The sequence below is a fragment of the Pelobates fuscus genome, chromosome 6 (assembly GCF_036172605.1).
Source record: "Pelobates fuscus isolate aPelFus1 chromosome 6, aPelFus1.pri, whole genome shotgun sequence".
Taxonomy (NCBI): domain Eukaryota; kingdom Metazoa; phylum Chordata; class Amphibia; order Anura; family Pelobatidae; genus Pelobates; species Pelobates fuscus.
Window position 1 is genome coordinate 291,992,164 of NC_086322.1, and position 21,568 is coordinate 292,013,731.

Sequence of the window (21,568 nt, forward strand, 5' to 3'; positions counted from 1 at the left end):
CACACATACACACACAGTCAGGAAACATAGCTTTGCCATAAACACAATGCACAAAGGCCACAGGCAGATCCCCCCATACACACAACACACTTCAAGCAGCTACCCCATACACATAGGGTCCCAGATAAAAATGCCAACATGCTCACAGAGACACACACACACAAGGATACTCTCTCTCAGACACACTCTCAGGCACATACACAGGTAGACACTGCATCAACATGTATATGTGTGCATGTATTGCAACTCTATTTTTGGGTCCTCATGTTTGGGTTTTGCCTAAGGCCTCATAAAGTCTAGAGTCGCCTCTGGTTTGGTGGAAGACCTGTGGGAGGACATTAAGCAACAATGTTTCACAAGAAGGTCCAAGAGGCACTCTGAGCACCATAAAGACTAGTGACACAGCTATCCCCCCCATGTAAGTCAAACTGTTTTTGAAAGGCTTGGCTTCTTAACTTGGGCCTGCAAAGTGCTACTACCCACCTCCACTACAGCCATCAGAGAGCCAGAGACTCTGAGTTTAGCCCAGCGTTACAGGGCTTAGCTCACTGGCTGAGAGTGATCAGCTGACACTCGCAATCAATCAGCTAAACTTGAACTGTAGGACTTCGCTCAGGAGAGCTAATGGAAGCTCCTAAGCAGGAAAGTCAAACTCTCCTAGGTGCTAAGACAGAGTTAAGACTCTTCTATAATGACTACAGCAAAATTGTCACACATTTTTGGCCAAAGTAGGCCAAATTAAAAGCTAGCTGACTATTTTTTTCCTACTGGAAATAAAAGCTATAAAAAAAAAAAATTGAATTTACTTTAAATTCATGACATTTCACATTTTAGCAAACAATCCAGAGGTTTGATTCTTTGTTTTCCCCATCTCAAAAAAACTCTCATATGTTATAAGAGCACACACTGCTTTAAAAGAGTTGCAAAGCATCCATGTTGTTTCATTATTCCTGTACTGATAATTGCCCAGACAGGAGACCTTTAAAGGACCACTATAGTGTCAGGAAAACAAACTATTTTTCCTGGCACTATATAAACCTTAGGTCCCCCCACCCTCAGGGCCCCCCTACAGCTGGGCTGAAGGGGTTACAACCCCTTCAGCCACTTACCTTAATCCAGCACTGGGCTCCCTCGGCGCTGGTGACCTCTCCTCCCTCTCCGACGTCAACTCCCAAGTGGAGCCGAATGCACATGCACGGCCAGAGCAGCACGCGCATCAGGAAGGCAGCCACTAGAAGTTGGATTAACCCTGCTGTGTAAACATAGCAGTTTCAGAGGTTAAAACCTGGGGTACCTGGCACCCAGACCACTTTACTGAGCTGAAGTGGTCTAGGTGACTATAGTGGTCCTTTAAGGATCTTTTAAAGTGACTAACACCTTGCTAGATTCTCAGCACCAGAGACAATTTGTGACCGCAGTCACCAAGCAGATTTATTCTTGATCTTAATGCAAAAAGCAGTTTTATTGTTCAATATTTCTCTATTAAGGTCAGTAAATATGCAAACTTCCATTAAAAGGTTACTTAACCCCTTAAGGACACATGACATGTGTGACATGTCATGATTCCCTTTTATTCCAGAAGTTTGGTCCTTAAGGGGTTAAAGGGACACTATAGTCATCATATAGTCATAGTCATAATAGGACATTGTGCAGTACTGCCATTCATTGTCTCTACCCTCTGCATGGAGGCACTGACATTTTCCCATAGAGATGCTGATTGGCCAGGGCTGTGTTTGGCTTGTGCTGGCTCTGCCCCTGATCTGCCTCCATGGCAATTTTAGCCAACCCAATGCTTTCATATGGGAAAGCATTGTGATTGGCTTTGATCAACAATTCTGATGATGTCAGCGAAGCAGGCAGATCAGGGGCAGAGCCAGCACCAGCAGACTGGAGTAACAGTAGGATTGACTTTATTTAGGGAGGCAAAGGGGGCTAGATGGTGTTTAAGACTATACAAGTTTGTATTCCTGACCCTATAGTGTTCCTTAAAACATCTTGACATTTACCAATATACATAATGTAACATGTATTGCATTTCAGAGCAAGGGCAATCGTTTTAACCAGGGCACCACCATACACACAAGATAATAAAAGCATATTAAACAATAGAGGCTTTTCTTTTCTTAGAGGAAAGCAATGGCTTACTTGGGTCTTGTTTCACGATGATCAGCCTTACATGTCTGGTGACTGGTACATTTGTGTGGTCAGATAGCGAGGGTTTTGTGAAGGTGCCCTACGTGATGGCATCATGGCAATATGCGGACATGATACCCTTCCAAACGTGGGGTCAGGCTGTTGATTATTTCCTAAAAAGATACAAGTACGCGTTAAATCATTCATGGTCAGCAAACTTGGAATTTTCACACGTTCTCTCCCAAAGTATGTACAAACCATAATATGACAGTAGCAAGGCACCTTACCCACAGTATAAAAATGGATTTAGCATTTGGTTTTCTTTGCTTTGTTTCCAAAGTTTTAATAAGAAAGTGATCAAGAAAGAAAAACAAAAAGTGTAATTATATACCATAGTTTGATGGGTAGGAGAACTGTTGTGGGTAAGCTTGAGGCATTGGGGGTCCAGGTAAGGGGTTCCCCATACTGGCAGAAGCTGTAACTTTGGAGATGGGCCAAAGCTTCAGGGTTATCCTTGTTGCTGCTGCATCACCATGGCCATTTTCTGCTACCGGATGTGGTGGCTGATCAACTCTGTTCCTCTGGGCGACCTTCTGAGCATTCAGAAATCCTTGCTGTTGAAGACGGGTTGATTAGCAAAAGACAACACCAATCCCCACATCTTCTCAAAGGTTACCCCATAATGCAGTCTGTATGTGGTAATCAGATTTCATTATTACGGAACAAATTGGATAAGAAAGAGAGCTGCTTTAGATACAGTGACCTGCAAATAGAGACTGCTTTACACACTACAAACTTGGGATAAGCCACACAAAACATTGTTAAAATAGGAAAGAACTTCACTTTCTTGTGATCCAACAGGCGTCTGCATAACTGGTCTCATCACTCCAGCACCACCAGAATTCAGTGTCTCAACCTTCATCTTAAGCGCTTGTCTGTTCTGGTTCAAAAACTGCGAACAAGATGCATGAACACAGGACGATTACTTTGTGATGGCAGAATTAATTGTACAAACACATCATAGTCCAAAAATATTAAGAAAAATAACACACTGTTTCTACTGAATTGAACAGAAGAGAGATTCTGTCTTCAACAAGACTTTGCAGTCAGACCCATCATGATGATCGCTACTTTTTCAAACATCTATTTTTTTTAAAATCTATCAACCAATTTCCTAGACACATAAAACAAAGTGATGTAACCAGCAATAAAGTGTATCAATTCCACAGAGGATTGGTTTTAGAACAATACAATGCAGGGTGGTGTTACCGTAACCTTTAAAGAAATGTAAACCTTCAAATTAAGTTCCACTTTTTTTTATCAACGAAAAACAAAATATAGAAGTTAACAAATATTCTTGAATTTGTCTTGGTATGTTTTTTTTTATACAACAGCCATTCATACGAAGGTATTGATGAACTTTAAATCAGTTATGAAACATTGCATTCTGGTAAATTGTACACAGGGTTCATAACCAGTCCAGTGGGGGAGTGTTACGAAACAAAAATCCCAGTTGTCCCCGACACTCACCCAGCAATGTTTACTGCAATGAATCTTTTTTTTTACTTCTGCATTCTATGTCTGCTTGATTTTGTACAGGAGGAAGTGCTCAGTAAATAGATAGTTCTTTGTTGTACTATAATATTAATAGGTTTTGTTCTGGTATACTGGCAAAGGAGCTGTCGTCTTTAAATTTCTAGCCCTTAACTTAAAGCAAAAAATAAATAAAAAAAATTCCATTCTTAACTAGATTAATTATATAGAACAATTCGGCATATTTTATTAAATTTGAAAAGGTTATTTCTTATTTTTTCACAGATTAGTTTGTTGCCATAGTCGGTGGTTTGAATAAATGTTAATTTTCACACACAAAAAAAAAAGGAAAAAATAAATTATATATAGGACCTGCCAAAGATGGGGTACATTAATGTTGTGGCAGGCTTATGCAATGCATGATCATATAATGTAACTAAACCCCCATTATTTTTGCCTAGATTAGGTGTTTTAAAAAAAAAAAAAACAAGATTGAAGTTGCTGTTTAGTGGATAGGTGAGTGCGCTGGATCTTGTGTATTGTATAATTTGGACCCCAGCAGCACCCCCATTTATGCATGTGCAGCCAACCCCCCCTTGTTTCATATATATATATATATACATACATACACACACACGTGTGTGTGTGTGTGTGTGTGTGTGTGTGTGTGTGTGTGTGTGTGTGTGTGTGTGTGTGTGTGTGTGTGTGTGTGTGTGTGTATATATAAATATATATATTGTTTTTTTGAAAATTCTGGACTGTACATAAATATAATTTTCTGAGAATTCTGGGCTGTAAATAATAATATATGGCATGCTCTTAATGCAGATAAACACAATTAAAACAAAACTGAAGGCTGCTGATAATTATCATTATTAAATACCAGCTATTCCGCACAGAAGACAAAAAATGTGTCATAACATGGAAAAGAAATTAACAATATTAATATAATACAACTATAACAATATAACTATTATTAAAGAAATATTAGAAATATTAAAATATTACTCACCACTTGCTAAACCACAAATGTATTTCTAAAATAAATAAAGTAAATTATTAGTAATAAAAGCACGGAAATTGCATTTGCCTGTATAGTGCAGATAGCACAGGAGAATAATAATATTAATTTATTGTGGTACCCCTAGGCTATTTTTATAGTTAAATATATTTATGGCTTTTTTTTTTCCTGTTTAAATTTTTCAAAAACAAACAATTGAAGAATACATAAAATATATAAAATAATAATTTATACAATTTCATAATACTCCTTATAAAAAAAAGAAAATGATATCTGTATTGCTAAGATCTGTTTATAAAACCCATGAGAAAAAAACATTAATGCCTTAGTCCAAAGACCTTCCAAATGCTCGATTCTATTTGTTAAATTTCTGGCTAAATTTTATTACCATTGGCGTTTGTTTATCTGTGTCTTCTAGAATAGCTAGGTTGAGTTGTATTTTAGTGATTAGATGTAGTTCAGATTTCTGATGGTGGTAATTGTATTTAATAAACACTTAACATGTGCACATGGCATAGTGTTACTTCCACAGTTTGGTTCTTTGATTTAGCGTTTTATGATTGTGTGTCAGAGTGAAAGACAACCCTTGTCTTTGGTATTGATTGCAAATTGTAGTAACATGCTTTATCCTGGGTTATTTCCAGACTGAATTGTGAGAGTTATTTTTACATCTGACGAATGGATAGCTTTTGGCTTAGATGCACAGTTAAGGCAATGGAAACGCCCATGCCTTTAAGTAGATTGAGCTGAGAGGGCAGTTAGTGTCCTATATAAGCTTGAATGAGAGTTGCCAGTTGGTTAGGTCTTCATTGTGGGTAAGCAAAGTTGTTGGTTGCTTGGGGGGAGAATTTGTAGCTTCTAAAAGATGCATTGAACATAGAGTGACAAAAAAAAAATATCTTATGGACATTGAGTTAAGTCATGTGTAGTTTTGAAATGCTGATTGGTCTAGCAATTTATATCTAAGCTTTGCATATAACTTTTTGTGATTCATTTATGTATCACTAGAAATAGTCTGCAAAGCTTGATATATTGACTAAAATACATTCATAAAAATTAAGAGCTCAAAGCTAGATTGTAGTTATTGTGGGGCCTTTAGTTTCGGGTTGAGGGGGGGACATTTACGTTCATAGTTAGATGCCTCATAAGGGATAGGTTAAAGATGAAAAGATGGAAATATAAAGTGAGAATTAATTTGATTAGGAGTTCTAGAAGCATGGGGCAGCTTCATAAAAGTCCTTAAAGTAAGGGATGGAGAACTGGATAGGCTTTGGTTGTGAGGAGGGTGGAGAGGGGGTGGACTTAACTGATATTTATTGAAATGTCTTTCATGTCTTAAATTGTAATCATTATCCTTTTCTTTCTTTTTTTTTTTTTCAATTCCAGGTTACAACTGTTTAATTTTTTTTTCCCCCTGTCAAAATCTGAAATAAAACGTAAGTATTACAAAGCTTAGCATTGTGAAAAAAGGGGCGAAATTAGGATAATTATGCTATATATATATATATATATATAAATAATTTAGTGCCTTGAAACATTATTGTTATTATTGCCATTTATATAGATTCCGTAGCGCTTTACAATATTATGAGAGGGGGGGATTTAACTATAAATAGGACAATTACAAGAAAACTTACAGGAACGATAGGTTGAAGAGGACCCTGCTCAAACGAGCTTACAGTCTAAATATATGGAATCATTGCCTAATAATTAAGGTTTCATTCCATATAGTCTGAACAGAGAATGTTTATATTTAATATATTTTACTTGTAAAGTCCTTAATATTGTATTTCAGTTTATGCCCAATGAAATGATGTGAGTGTTACTCCCTATATTTTTTTTATTATGGAGTATATTTACAATATATGAAAATATTAAACATTACTATATTTTAAATCCCTCGGCTAAAGGAGTAACCATTAATCAGTAATAGGACATACAATAACATCCAGTTGACTCTGTGTTTTAAAAACAGGTTAACTAATTAGAAAAAATTATGTAACTGGCAGGGGGAGGGGGGAGTTCATTTCAGTGGGGCTTCAGACTGATTTAAACAATGCTTCTTTGGCCCCCCGAGTTCTGGAACTCATTACACATTGCATTTAACTGTTTCGTGTATAAGCCCCCTGGGCCTCTGGACCCACTTGTTCACTTGTTTATCGTTTTAACTTAAAATATTAACATAACCATGAAAGGCAAAAACTTAACTGGATGAGATAGCCTGCTTTGCACATTATTTTAAAATAAAAAGTAAGGCGTATTCTTTGAAAATTAAATCTTAATTTGTCATTTTCAAGTTAAAATTAGCCTCCATAAATTAAAACACAAATTAATTAGTTCACTCTACAGTGCTTCACCACTTGCCCTCTAGGTGGCGATCCATCACTGTTTAGGACTTTTTTTTTTTTTTAGAGATTCATATTCTCTTATCTTAAAAAGCTACCTAGGTTAATACATATGGCAATTTAGCAATATGTTCTGACACCATAGGGGTCATATTATAATATTTTAAATACTCTGTATACTTTACAAACTGAAATACCAATTTCACACGTTAGGGGTTATATAGTCCAGCGAAAATTGAGAATTTTTCTAAATCAAATTATTCAGTCTCAATTTTGCAATCTTCATTTAAATTTACGGGACTTTTAGTTTAGAATTTAGTGTTAAGCTCACTATGATCAAGTTAAACAACAAAAGTAGAACGAACAGTGTAGGGGAGAGAATACTCGCCCATTTATTAACGAAAAGGGACTTGTGAAACAGTTTGCAACATTTAAGCCTTAACAGGTGGGTGGGAGAATTTTTTTCTTGTATTGCAGACCGTGGTGGTGAATTCACTTTTGTGGGGTTTTTTTGCCACAAAGTCACGACTTTGCTGAAAGTAGACCCTAGATCCTTCAACATTTGAATCATCTTTCTCCGTAATAATTTCTCTGTAGCAATAATGTATATGTCAGGAAATAGCTATATTTATTTCACATGGCCTCTAGCTCAAATGCCTATGTGTGTGTGCCCAAGATTTAAGAATTATTTCTTGTAAGAATTATTTCTTGTAAGAATTAGGAAGATTTTACCGGTTTTCTTAAAGAGAGAGCATCTATGCTAATTAAACTGTTCAACTTTGGAAGTGTGGAAATCAATACTGCAGATGAGGGGAAATTTGACACTGTAACATTTGTTTGTACGTCCGGGTAAAGTAGAGTTTAATTTAAGATATGTGTATTTTGTAGACACCAGCAATCATGGGTGACGGGGAGATGGCCTGTTTCGGAGAGGCTGCCCAGTTTCTCCGTAAATCTGACAAAGAAAGATTGGAAGCCCAAAATAGGCCATTCGATGCCAAGAACACCTGCTTCGTAGATGACAAAAAAGAGCTGTACGTGAAAGGTCTAGTCACAGCTCGTGAAGATGGCAAAATCACAGTAAAAACTGATGATGGAAGGGTAAATATAAAATTCTATTACTTATCATACCAGCTGTTAATTACTGTGAATTGTGACCTTAACTGAAATATGCCTCTCTTTCTTCTAGACTGAAACTGTTAAAGATAGCCAAGTTTACCCTCAAAATCCCCCCAAGTATGACAAAATTGAAGATATGGCCATGATGACCCATTTGAATGAAGCCTCTGTGTTGTATAACCTCAAAGAACGTTACGCAGCATGGATGATCTACGTAAGTTGGGGCTCTTTCTCCAGATAAACAGTTTAAGTAGATAGTGTGCCCCCCACTTAAACTATTTAAGGAAAATAATGATAATCACAATGATACAACTTTACATCATTACCAAACATGTAAATTAAAAATGCTAATGTATATGTAATTTCTTCTGTATAGTAAAATCCACGCCTGGAGTTAGAAATGGGCCTCCTAGATTTACTTAGTTCCCCTTATAATATATTAAAATAAATTATCAGTTTGAGAGTAAAATATTTACGGATGCTTTATTGTGAAAAGATTCTAAAAGTAGTCCCCTTATATATAAATTAATGCTATTTGTTTTGTTGCCCGTTTAGACCTACTCTGGCCTTTTCTGCGTCACTGTGAATCCCTACAAGTGGCTCCCAGTGTACAACCCTGAGGTGGTTGCTGGCTACAGAGGGAAGAAACGTATGGAAGCCCCACCTCACATCTTCTCCATCTCTGATAACGCTTATCAGTCCATGTTGACAGGTATCTGACCTTTTCTTCGTGTTAACAGACAATTTATCAACACGTAATACTATGAATATTCTACTAATCCACATCTCCTGTTTGCAGATCGTGTCAATCAGTCTGTCCTGATTACGTAAGTACTTTATCAGTATATTGTCATTGTATCTTTCAAGTTCTAGTTATTTCTTCAGCCTTTCTAGACGTTCTACATTCTAATCTTCTTTATCCATAGTGGAGAATCTGGTGCCGGAAAGACTGTGAACACGAAACGTGTCATCCAATATTTTGCAACAATTGCGGCTATTGGAGATCAAGGCAAGAAAAAGGAGCCAACTAACAGCTTGAAGGTAATACAGCTATTGGGATTATTAATACATAGTTAAAGATCCAAAAGGCTCAAAGCATATATAATGTGCTATACCTTCTTCTCTATTCACTGCTATCATGTTACGGAGAAGTCACTTTCTTGTTAGACATATATTCATATATAATGAGGTTAAAACAAGTACAAAACCCTCTGTTAATCTCCATTAACAAATAATCAGCTGATCCAGAACAAGTTCACTGTAGTTTTTAGTACATCTATGCATAATTGTATGTTTCTATCTCCATGTGTAGGATAAGAGATAAATGTGGAAATACAAATTTAATCAAGTTAACACGTTTTACTCCTGTATGACAGGGCACACTGGAAGATCAAATCATTGAGGCTAACCCTCTGCTGGAAGCTTTCGGTAATGCAAAGACCGTGAGAAATGACAACTCCTCTCGTTTTGTAAGTTTTTGTTAGGCAATAGACATTTTCATGTTACCATCTATATGTTTCCCCATTTGGTTAACAAGCGTACTAAACTCTCACTATGGTATTTAGGGTAAATTCATCAGAATTCACTTCGGCACCACCGGAAAACTGTCTTCAGCTGATATTGAAACATGTAAGGAATATATTGCAAGTATATTTATCTTTAACTATTTACAAATGGGATATATCATATTTCTTATATTGGCTTTTATTTGAACAGATCTACTGGAGAAATCCAGAGTTACCTTCCAGCTGTCTGCTGAAAGAAGCTACCATATCTTCTATCAGATCATGACAAACAAGAAACCAGAACTTGTTGGTAATTGAACAACATTTTTTTTATTCTCCAATGAACACAGAACCAGGTTCTGATTTGGTTCCATAATTATAGACAGACAGAATATAACTCATTTAAGACCTACTTACAATGTTGTAGAGATTGCATGTGTAATGTTTTATTTTTTTAACGTGTTGTCTTTTTCTTTAGAAACACTTCTGGTCACAACCAACCCATACGACTTTCCTTCCATCAGCCAGGGTGAGATTGTTGTGAAGAGTATTAATGATGAAGATGAATTGATGGCTACTGATGTAAGTTCTGAAGTTGTTAGAGCAACAACATTGTAACTGTTCTGAATACCGGTTTTTAATTTCAAACTTCCTTTCTCATCCTACAGAGTGCCATTGATGTCCTGGGTTTCACTGCAGAAGAAAAGATTGGTATCTACAAACTTACAGGAGCTGTCATGCACCATGGCAACCTGAAGTTCAAGCAAAAGCAGAGAGAGGAGCAGGCTGAGCCCGATGGCACTGAAGGTTTGTCTTTAGTGTTCAATGAAAAAATCTCAGTACAACTGCTACGGATATAAATTAGAAACCTAATGTCTGCTTAACATAGATGAAACTGGTTTCCAATATATGTATACAATTATTTTATTTTGAACTTGTAGTTGCTGATAAAATTGCATATTTGATGGGTTTGAACTCTGCCGATATGCTGAAAGCTCTGTGCTACCCAAGAGTAAAGGTCGGCAATGAATATGTCACCAAAGGACAGACTGTCCAACAGGTAATTAGGTTTCCAGTGTTCAGTTAATTATTGTTAAGATGTTTGCAGTTCTCTGCAGAAGCTCACCCTATGTCTGTTCCTTTCAGTGTAACAACGCAGTTGGTGCCCTGTGCAAGTCAGTGTATGAAAAGCTGTTCTTGTGGATGGTCATACGTATCAACCAACAGTTGGACACTAAGCAGCCAAGACAGTTCTTCATTGGTGTGCTGGATATCGCTGGTTTTGAAATCTTTGATGTAAGTGAACATTTATTTAAAACTTTGTCAAATATATTTTTATAACTTAAAACCCAAGTACATTTTATTCAACAATTGTGTCGTCTACAGTTCAACAGCTTGGAGCAGCTGTGCATCAACTTCACCAATGAGAAGCTGCAGCAGTTCTTCAACCACCACATGTTCGTCCTGGAACAGGAAGAATACAAGAAGGAAGGCATTGACTGGGAGTTCATTGACTTTGGTATGGATCTGGCTGCCTGCATTGAACTCATTGAGAAGGTGGGTTCCAAAAATGAATCGAAGGAAATTGTGCTGTGGAAACACAGGTTGACCATGTATGAAATTCTCACTGATATGTACATTTTCAGCCCATGGGCATCTTCTCAATCCTTGAAGAGGAGTGCATGTTCCCCAAAGCCACTGACACATCCTTCAAGAACAAACTGTATGAACAGCATCTTGGCAAGTGCAAGAACTTTGAGAAGCCCAAGCCTGCCAAAGGAAAGGCTGAAGCTCACTTCTCTCTGGTCCACTATGCTGGTACTGTGGACTACAATATCAGTGGCTGGCTGGACAAGAACAAGGACCCACTGAACGATTCTGTTGTTCAGCTTTACCAGAAGTCTTCAGTGAAACTGTTGTCCTTACTCTACTCCAGCTACTCAGCTACTGATGGTGGGTATTAAAAGATGTATCATGCAATATTAGTCACTGCTTCCACATTATCATTTATTAGTTTAACACATAACTCCCATTACCCTTAAACAATAGATGCTGCAAAGAGTGCTGGAAAGAAGAAGAAGGGAGGCTCCTTCCAGACTGTGTCTGCTTTGTTCAGGGTATGTACATTTTATATTGTTTACTTTACACAAATCTAGACATTTATCAGTATTCTTTTTTCATATCAAATTTAGCTTTACTTCTACCCCACTTTAAGCATCAGACGTCACATTTAATCACATATTTTCCATATCTGTTTCAGGAAAATCTGAACAAGCTGATGAGCACCTTGAGAAGCACTCACCCACACTTTGTGCGTTGTTTGATTCCTAATGAGTCCAAAACTCCTGGTAAAGATATATTCTGAATTGATTCATATGATAAGAGAACAGAGTATTTCACTGTTGGGATGTTGTCCACCTAAAACAATGAGCAATTTTTCACTCCATCAGGTATCATGGAAAACCATCTGATTATCCACCAGTTGAGATGTAACGGTGTGTTGGAGGGTATCAGAATTTGCAGGAAAGGATTCCCCAGCAGAATCATCTATGCTGACTTCAAACAACGGTATCTTTCATGAATGACGTTAAATAAATTGATAGATTAAAAGAATAAGTATTTGTTTTAAAAGTATGTGCTAAAAAAACAGAAAAAAACATTTAATTAGTAAAAAAATAGTTTTTATAAAATTAAACAACATTTGCCCTGAATTTAAACCTAAAATTATTTTTTAAAGTTACAAAGTGTTGAATGCCAGCGTTATTCCAGACGGGCAGTTTGTTGACAGCAAGAAGGCTTCTGAGAAACTTCTGGGCTCCATTGATGTTGATCACACTCAGTACAAATTTGGCCACACCAAGGTATGAAAACACTGGAACATTACATACTAACATAGATATTGATGTTTTAGAGAATACTATAATTGTTTTGCTCTCCTTTGCAGGTGTTCTTCAAAGCTGGTCTTCTGGGTACCCTGGAAGAGATGAGAGATGAAAAGTTGGCACAACTTATTACTCGCACTCAAGCTCTTTGCAGAGGTTTCTTGATGAGAACGGAGTTCAAGAAGATGATTGAGAGACGGTAAAATTTACGTAATATTTTTTTCAAAAGTGTTAATGAACTTTGTGTAAGAAAAACTACTTACCTTCTGTACATCTATTATACAGGGAAGCAATCTACATCATCCAGTACAATGTCAGGTCATTCATGAATGTCAAACACTGGCCTTGGATGAAACTGTACTTCAAGATCAAACCTCTCCTGCAGAGTGCAGAGACTGAGAAGGAGATGGCAAACATGAAAGAAGAGTTTGAGAAGACCAAGGAAGCTTTGATAAAGTCAGAAGCCAAGAAGAAGGAACTGGAAGAGAAAATGGTTTCCCTGCTTCAGGAGAAGAATGATTTGCTCCTGCAAGTTCAGTCGGTAAGAACATGCAAATATAAACAGAGTATATCTAAACAGTAAAGTCAAATGCAAATATTTTAAAAATACATTATATTTCCAATACAGGAAGGTGAGACTCTGGCTGATGCAGAGGAAAGATGTGAAGGCCTCATCAAGAACAAAATCCAACTGGAATCTAAAATCAAGGAGATCACAGAGAGACTTGAAGATGAAGAGGAAAGTAATGCTGAACTTACTGCCAAGAAGAGGAAACTGGAGGATGAATGCTCTGAGCTGAAGAAAGATATTGATGATTTGGAGCTTACATTGGCCAAAGTAGAAAAAGAAAAACATGCTACAGAAAACAAGGTGCAAAGACTAATGAGGATAACACTTTTGCTACTTAATGCTTAATAAGCTTGCATTATGTATTTTGAATCACAATTTTTAATTTGCGTTTAGGTTAAAAACCTCACTGAGGAACTTGCAGTCCTTGATGAGAATGTGTCCAAAGTTAGTAAGGAGAAGAAAGCCCTTCAAGAGGCTCATCAACAAACACTTGATGATCTGCAAGCTGAAGAGGACAAAGTCAACAGTTTGACAAAAGCCAAGACTAAGCTAGAACAGCAAGTAGATGACGTAAGTACAAGTGGAAATGGAACATTATGTTCTAAAACATTGTCTTGCTATTGTCTTGTAACCATTGTAATTGATTTATCTGTCCTTATAGCTTGAAGGATCTCTAGAACAAGAAAAGAAACTCCGTCTTGATCTGGAGAGAGCCAAGAGAAAGCTTGAGGGTGATCTGAAGCTGTCCCAGGAAACTGTCATGGATCTTGAAAATGACAAACAGCAAACTGATGAAAAACTCAAGAAGTTCGTCTTTATTGTTAATGTTGGTGTTTTTTTTTGTTTTAAAACCTATTTGTTTAGAGCTGTTTAACAAAAGCCATTATATTTTCTGTTAACACACAGGAAGGACTTTGAAATTAGTCAGCTTCAGTCAAAGATAGAAGATGAGCAGTCCCTGGGATCTCAGTTGCAGAAGAAGATCAAAGAACTTCAGGTATGTTTGTGCAAGTCAGTTTTGTAATCCTGTGAGCTACATTGGGTTTTCCCTACAACATTTACTTCTGGTGTTCTAGGCTCGTATTGAAGAACTTGAGGAGGAAATTGAAGCAGAACGTGCAGCTCGTGCCAAGGTTGAGAAACAGAGGGCTGATCTCTCCAGAGAACTTGAAGAGATCAGTGAGAGACTTGAAGAGGCCGGAGGTGCTACCTCTGCTCAAATTGAGCTGAACAAGAAGCGTGAAGCGGAGTTCCAGAAACTGAGACGTGACTTGGAGGAAGCTACCCTTCAGAATGAAGCTACTTCCTCTACTCTGCGCAAGAAGCATGCTGACAGTGTTGCTGAACTTGGGGAACAAATTGATAACCTACAACGTGTCAAGCAGAAGCTGGAGAAAGAGAAGAGTGAGCTGAAAATGGAGATTGATGATCTCGCCAGCAATCTCGAAAATGTCTCCAAATCAAAGGTAAGTGGTTAGTTAGGAACACATTTTTTCTGATCTATAATTGTGCAAGTTATCATATTACCAATTTTCCTTCTAGGCCAACCTTGAAAAAGTGAACCGTGTGCTTGAAGACCAACTCAGTGAAGTGAAGGCAAGAGATGATGAACATCAACGTCTTCTCAATGACCTAACTACCCAAAGGGCTCGCTTCCAAACTGAGAATGGTATGTAGAAAAATAAATTGAAAGATATTGAAAGATTTCGAAGCAAACCAAGCACACATGAGTTGATAATTGCAAAATATAAACCAACATAGCTGGCTTGGAAAAAGCCCCAATCCATAAATTTTCTGACAGCTTGGCCAAGTCTAATCTTTTCCACAGGCTTTCATTTTAGCTCAACTCCAGGAATAAACCTTATATATTGTTTTGATCTGTCTTAATACAGGATATTTTAACCTTTCACATTCTCCTTTTTTGTAAGTTCAATGAAAGAAGCCCCATAAATGAAAATAGGAGAATACATTCATTAACAATAATAGCAGCATAAGGTAACAGGGAGAATCAATACATGGTGTACTTGGATATAAGTGATTGGCTGAAGTAACAATACACCCAGGAAAACTAGAAAAAGAATGACAGGAAGGTGCATATGAAGACAATTAGAGAAGAAAAGTCAAGAAATTAGCAAAAGAAAATGAGGGAAAGAGAGCCAAGAATCCTGTATTTTATTAAAAGTTCTGGGGGTATCATGAACTACAGCAGTCATTTTATTCATTGCTTTGTTGATTTTGCAGATAAATGTGGACATACTGGGGTGTTTACTATCCGGCACAGTTCAGCTATGGCTCTTAGGCTTGCCAATGCAATTTTAGCTGTGCATTTAGTTTTAGCACTTGTGAGTGGGTCCTGAGGTTTAGAGAGGAGTAAATACCAATTACTATGAGAAAAAAAGTTTAGACAGAACATTCGAGATAAGAAAAGAAACAGCATACCAGAAAGGCTGAATGTACCTGTCCTGCTTGCCACAACCACTAGCACCAGAGGTCAGTAGGTTTCGATGCATTTTAAAAAGTCTGAGTAGAGCGGGACTTGCGTGGTTAAGTTTTGGAAGCCTGTTACTGGTGTGCCATGCATATAGTCAAGGAAGCAGTATTTTCCCAAATATCAAAACCTTTGAAACTCAAAAGCACTATCTTGCAATTTCCCCCAGACAATTATGAGACTTAAAGGGGAGAAGCTCAACCTATTTCCAAGTGGGTAGCCAAGGCACCCCATTGTCACGTCAAATTAAATAGTAATTTAGTTTAGCACATTGCTACACACAACATTGCTTATTGGTGTTTGCAAAGCTTTGCATTAATTTTTGGTTCACTCTAGGTGAGCTCGCCCGCCAGCTTGAAGAGAGGGAATCTCTGGTTTCACAGCTCTCAAGAGGAAAGCAAGGTTTCACACAACAAGTGGAGGAACTCAAGAGGCAACTTGAGGAGGAATCAAAGGTAAAACTATTAGGACTTCTAAATATGAATGTATTACAAATTGTTGATTAGGGCATCGGATTAAGTCTATAAAGAGATCACCTGCTATATAACATTCATTTTCAAACCTTTCATTCTGTAGTTCTATTTAATACATATTTCCCGTGTTTTTTAAGGCTAAGAATGCCCTAGCTCACGCCCTCCAATCCTCCCGTCATGACAACGACTTGCTCCGTGAGCAATATGAGGAGGAACAAGAGGCCAAGGCTGAGCTTCAGCGCTCTTTGTCCAAATCAAATGGTGAAGTTGCTCAATGGAGGACCAAATATGAAACTGATGCCATTCAGCGCACAGAGGAACTGGAAGAGGCAAAGTATGTTCCCACTAAATAAACCCAATATAAGCAATGTTATCGGACTTTGAATAAGGTCCTTAAATTCTACCATCAATGTCCTTACAGGAAGAAACTTGCCCAGCGCTTGCAGGACGCTGAGGAACAGGTAGAGGCTGTGAACTCTAAATGTGCCTCCCTGGAAAAGACCAAGCAAAGACTACAGTCTGAGGTGGAGGACCTGATGGTGGATGTTGAGAGAGCCAACAGTGCAGCAGCTGCTCTAGACAAGAAGCAGAGGAACTTCGACAAGGTAGATATTGAAAACAAATTCCTAAATTTGCAAAAACAAAAACAAAATATACACTATCAACACATTATCATTCTGTATTAATATAATAGGTCCTGGTAGAATGGAAGCAGAAATACGAAGAGGGTCAGGCTGAGCTGGAGGCTGCTCAGAAAGAATCCCGTGGCCTGAGCACCGATATCTTCAAGCTGAAGAATGCTTATGAGGAGGCTCTGGAACAAGTTGAGACCTTGAAACGTGAAAACAAGAACTTGCAACGTAGGTTTATCTATATTACATTGGTTACAGAAGACATTGGTAACTTCACAATTATTCTTCAACTTAATTTAAGCATATTTTCTAGCATTAGTATAGTTATACAGATGGCAACTAAACAAACACATACACAAGAAGTGGAACTGTGGTAAGGACCATTTCTGGAAATGACTGCACTGTGATGACATTATATAAATGTTTGTATGAAATGGGACCTTTAGGTTTCCTAAATCTCTTTGTTGTATTTTCCTCCTTCTGTAGTACTTGTGTCACAACAGAACCAAACCTTACATATATTAGTACTGCTGAATTTCTGTAGAACTTACAAAAAACTTAACTAGTTACTATAGAGCGAAGTCTAAATGAATATTTGCCCATAACTTTTCTAGAGGAGATCTCAGATCTCACTGAACAGATAGGTGAAAGTGGTAAATCTATTAACGAGCTGGAGAAGGCTAAGAAGCAAGTTGAGCAGGAAAAGGGCGACCTACAGGCTGCCCTGGAGGAAGCAGAGGTATGTGTCTGAAATAAATTAATAAAATATCTGCAACCAATATTGCCGTGTAAAGGGATACTTTTAAACAACCAATGATACATATATATTTCTAATAGGGATCTTTGGAACATGAAGAAGCCAAGATCCTCCGTGTTCAGCTGGAATTGAACCAGATCAAATCTGAGGTGGACAGGAAGATTTCAGAGAAGGATGAAGAGATTGAACAGCTGAAGAGGAACTCCCAGAGAGCTGTTGATACCCTGCAGAGCACACTGGACTCTGAAATCAGAAGCAGGAATGATGCTCTGAGACTGAAGAAGAAGATGGAAGGAGACTTGAATGAACTTGAAATCCAGCTCAGTCATGCCAACCGCCAGGCTGCAGAGGCACAGAAGCAGCTCCGCAATGTGCAGGCCCAATTTAAGGTATTTCAGGAGTACCACACACATTAATATTAAGAATTTATTATTTTTACTCTAATGTTAGAGCAGTTGATTCTGAAAATGTGGTATCTAGCATATTGTCCATAATAGGTAACAGCTTGAACATATATGTTGATATTTCTTTAACAGGATGCCCAGCTTCACCTGGATGATGCAGTAAGAGGCCAGGAAGATCTGAAGGAACAGTTGGCCGTGATTGAACGTAGAACCAACCTGCTGCAGGCTGAACTTGAAGAGAACAGGTCTGCTCTGGAACAAACAGAGAGATCTCGTAAGGCTGCAGAACAAGAGCTCCTGGATGCAAGTGAACGTGTCCAGCTTCTGCACTCACAGGTAAAATACATACGATGGAAACAAATGAAATATGCATTGACAGAATGTGCCTAATTAGATGGAATAATTAATACACTATATTCTTCTCCACTTCAGAACACCAGCCTCATCGGCACCAAGAAAAAGCTTGAGTCTGACATTGCTCAACTCCAGAGCGAAGCTGAGGAAGCTGTCCAAGAATCAAGAAACGCTGAGGAGAAAGCCAAAAAGGCCATCACCGATGTAAGTTTGTCCTAAGTTTTCACTTTATGATCAGATTTTGTGTTTGCTTTTTTGCTCCATTACTTACAGTCTTCTTGGTTTTTTTTTCATTACAAAGGCTGCTCTTATGGCAGAGGAACTGAAGAAGGAGCAGGACACAAGCTCTCACTTGGAGAGAATGAAGAAGAACCTTGAGCAATCTGTGAAGGATCTGCAGCATCGTCTGGATGAAGCTGAGCAGTTAGCACTGAAGGGTGGCAAGAAGCAACTTCAGAAGCTTGAGTCCAGAGTACGTACAAGTCACTGGGTTGTGGCGAATGAGGTTGACTTTAGAAATTGCTAAATAATAATCCGTAATCTGCTGATGTGATCTGCAGGTTCGAGAACTAGAGAACGAACTGGATAACGAACAGAAGCGTGGAGTTGAGGCAATTAAAGGTGTGCGCAAATACGAGAGGAGAGTGAAGGAGCTATCTTACCAGGTAAAGGATTATTCCTCTGTGTAATCAAATGACACTGGTCAAAATAAAACTTATTCCAAAAAAAATAATAATGCCATGATCTCTAGTAGATTCTGTAAAACTGTTTTTCCTCTTTCAGACTGAAGAAGACAGGAAAAATGTCCTGAGATTGCAGGATCTGGTAGACAAACTGCAGCTGAAAGTAAAGGCCTACAAGAGACAAGCTGAGGAATCTGTAAGTAAAAACCAAATGGGTTATTTTTTGTAGCCAGCCAAAGACTAATTAGAATACCCTGTTTCCCCTTAGTAGTGATTTTTTTTTTTTTTTAAAATACTTTGTTAATTTTCCCTCATCCATTCTTGTGTCTCAGGAGGAACAAGCCAACGCTCACTTGGGTCGGTTCAGGAAGGTCCAGCATGAGCTAGAGGAAGCTGAGGAGAGAGCGGACATTGCCGAGTCTCAAGTGAACAAGCTCAGAGCTAAGAGCCGTGATGTTGGCAAGGTACAACCCTAGTTCTAAGTCACTGGTGATACAATTTTTCTATCATGTTCAGTTTACCTTTAGTTATTGTTATTTACCCTAAAAGTTCTTTATGGATGAAGTAGTATTCTCAAAACTGGCATTATCAAGCTTTTTAATAGAGCGGGACTTCTATAACTCAAAAGCATAACCTTGGATTATAGCTGCAGATTGTTTAATTTAATCTATATCATTCGTCTTACAGAAAGAAGGGCAGGAGTGAAGAAGTCTGAATGATTGAAGAGAGAGAAACTTGCAAAATGTGAATTTTATTTTTCTTCTTGCCTTACCTCCCACCACATCCCCTATTTAATCAAATAAACTATATTTGAATTTTTCAATGTGTTGTCATGTTACTTATTTGAAATAGATTGATTATAACACTATTACATCTCTAATATTACATATTACGTCAGTAAGGTGTGAACAGCTTTATAATATCTGACTGTTGAGCGAAAAGTATAATCCACAGTTTAAAAAAAAACATTTTATTTACCTTTACAAAAATATTCATTAGCAATAAACATTAAAAGGGAACTGTGGATTTTTCGTACTATGCTTACTTATTCCCCTATATTTAACAAATATATACACTTGTAAAGTCTGAAAACCTAAATTAAATGAACGAAAAAAAACAAAAAACAACACACCTTCTGTCACGTACCTGATTCCTGAATGAGCTGGTTTAGGCTGTGCCGACATCAGCCGACTAAAGTGCGGCATGCGCTGCGCTTACATTAGGGCTTCCCAATGCTATCCTTTGGGGTCTTGGGTGATGTGGAATGTTCTCATGCATAGCGTGAGGATGCCCAGCGTCAGGCCACCAAAAATTACCTAACGACCCGGAAGTTCTTCTCGTGGTTGTCTGCTAGACCGCCACTAGAGGTGTAGTGAAGCCTCTGTGGTAATTATTGCAGTTTATCAATAACTGCAATAATTACCATACAGGGTTAAGGGACCTGGGACATTGCACCCAGACCATTTCAGTGATCTGAAGTGGTGTGGGTGCCTATAGTGTCCCTTTAACAACATGAAGTATTTAATGGTTATACATTAGTTAATACAAAGTTACTGTGGATATATCTATAAACAAAATTGCAAAAAAAACACCACATTAATATAGATTGATTTATGAAAATCAATATCATTAGGAATGAAATTCATATTTATTACAGGTATTTCTCAGATATTTGGTGAAAATCAACTATTATTCTTAAACAATCTTTTGAACTTTTGACCAGATAAAACTGAATTTTGTTATAAAATCATTACTATGTTCGAGCATGAGCAGTGCCAACATTGACAAGTGGATATTTCAACATTTACCTTCAGCAATGGCTTAAGATTTACCTCTTAAGAGTATTATTTTTTTTGATATTCATATAGTGCCAACATAGTCTGCAGCATTGTACAATAAAGGGGATACAGACAAATAATGAACATGTACTGATACCCAAAAAAAAATTAAGACGAACCTGCCACCAAATTTATAATCTATTTAAAACTATACAGAAATTAACAGTCCCAAGCAGCGGCGTTCACAGGGGGGTGGTCTCCCGTGGGTGCCACTCATTCAGGAGACTGAGTGGTACGATTACCAGGTAACCGGCAGGAGGGGAGCTCTGTGCAGTGTCTGCATGTAGCATGGTCGAGCAGGCAGACTGCGGTAGAGGAGTGTCCGTATCCTCTACCCAGTCTGACTAGAAGTGCTCACTAAAAGAAAAACACTACTTCCTGTCAGATCGGGGCATAGAATGGGAGCAAAAGAAGAGCACAGGGGGAAATGGGGGGGACAAAGACCGGAGAGCTGAGAATGGGGACAAAGACACAGAGGGGAAGAAAAAAAAAAAAAGACACAAAGGTGTTGGGGGGGTGAAAGATACACAAAGAGGAAAGAGGCCTGCCAGCCAGCCACAGCAACCAACCAGCCACCCGCCAGCAACAGTAATTAAGGTTAAAAGAGGCAACATGTAAGTAGTATATCGGGCACTTAAAACAAATTCTCAACTCACTATGTCAAACCTGACTGCCTGCCCCATCGTCAATTTACAGAGCAGAAGCCAGTTAACAATCATTGCAAAAATAACAAGTAGTCCTTCCATTTATAACAAAGCCAGCATTACATATACAAGAGAAAATAATAGCCATAAACCAGTTTAAATAGAAACCTTTATTTACATTAATAT

The 21,568-nt window shown here is 37.9% G+C and overlaps 2 protein-coding genes across 2 annotated transcripts; one reads left to right on the top strand and one right to left on the bottom strand.

Moving 5' to 3' along the window:
• Window positions 1-279: 279 nt before the first annotated feature.
• Window positions 280-3,147, bottom strand: LOC134615242 (nuclear receptor coactivator 3-like). Its single transcript, XM_063459729.1, has 4 exons — window positions 2,977-3,147; window positions 2,525-2,743; window positions 2,177-2,306; window positions 280-325 (listed from the first exon to the last, which is right to left on the bottom strand). Exons 1-4 carry the CDS (start codon window positions 3,053-3,055, stop codon window positions 280-282), a joined length of 474 nt encoding a protein of 157 aa, XP_063315799.1. The 5' UTR covers window positions 3,056-3,147.
• Window positions 3,148-6,071: 2,924 nt separating this feature from the next.
• LOC134615065 (myosin-4-like) lies at window positions 6,072-19,723 on the top strand. The gene is made up of 40 exons (XM_063459439.1): window positions 6,072-6,123; window positions 7,921-8,133; window positions 8,222-8,365; window positions 8,707-8,863; window positions 8,951-8,978; window positions 9,078-9,192; window positions 9,528-9,620; window positions 9,717-9,780; window positions 9,868-9,966; window positions 10,135-10,238; window positions 10,325-10,463; window positions 10,598-10,716; window positions 10,803-10,952; window positions 11,043-11,213; window positions 11,303-11,609; window positions 11,706-11,773; window positions 11,917-12,004; window positions 12,107-12,224; window positions 12,394-12,517; window positions 12,601-12,737; window positions 12,824-13,079; window positions 13,167-13,409; window positions 13,503-13,679; window positions 13,771-13,916; window positions 14,016-14,106; window positions 14,186-14,575; window positions 14,652-14,778; window positions 15,934-16,052; window positions 16,208-16,404; window positions 16,492-16,675; window positions 16,765-16,930; window positions 17,317-17,441; window positions 17,540-17,848; window positions 17,996-18,199; window positions 18,296-18,421; window positions 18,519-18,689; window positions 18,778-18,882; window positions 19,001-19,096; window positions 19,233-19,364; window positions 19,588-19,723. The coding sequence occupies exons 2-40, from the start codon at window positions 7,933-7,935 to the stop codon at window positions 19,603-19,605; spliced, it is 5,808 nt and encodes a 1,935-aa protein (XP_063315509.1). The 5' UTR covers window positions 6,072-6,123; window positions 7,921-7,932; the 3' UTR covers window positions 19,606-19,723.
• The last annotated feature ends 1,845 nt before the right edge of the window (window positions 19,724-21,568 follow it).

Excerpts from the sequence above, each read along its gene's own strand:
- LOC134615242 (XM_063459729.1), bottom strand. The coding sequence starts at position 3,055 with ATGAAGGTTGAGACACTGAATTCTGGTGGTGCTGGAGTGATGAGACCA. Across the intron at positions 2,307-2,524 it reads CTCCTACCCATCAAACTATG|GAAATAATCAACAGCCTGAC; the intron begins GTATATAATTAC and ends GTATCTTTTTAG. Across the intron at positions 326-2,176 it reads ATGTACCAGTCACCAGACAT|GTCTTCCACCAAACCAGAGG; the intron begins GTAAGGCTGATC and ends GTCCTCCCACAG.
- LOC134615065 (XM_063459439.1), top strand. The coding sequence starts at position 7,933 with ATGGGTGACGGGGAGATGGCCTGTTTCGGAGAGGCTGCCCAGTTTCTC. Across the intron at positions 11,774-11,916 it reads CTGTGTCTGCTTTGTTCAGG|GAAAATCTGAACAAGCTGAT; the intron begins GTATGTACATTT and ends TATCTGTTTCAG. Across the intron at positions 17,442-17,539 it reads CTGCCCTGGAGGAAGCAGAG|GGATCTTTGGAACATGAAGA; the intron begins GTATGTGTCTGA and ends TATTTCTAATAG.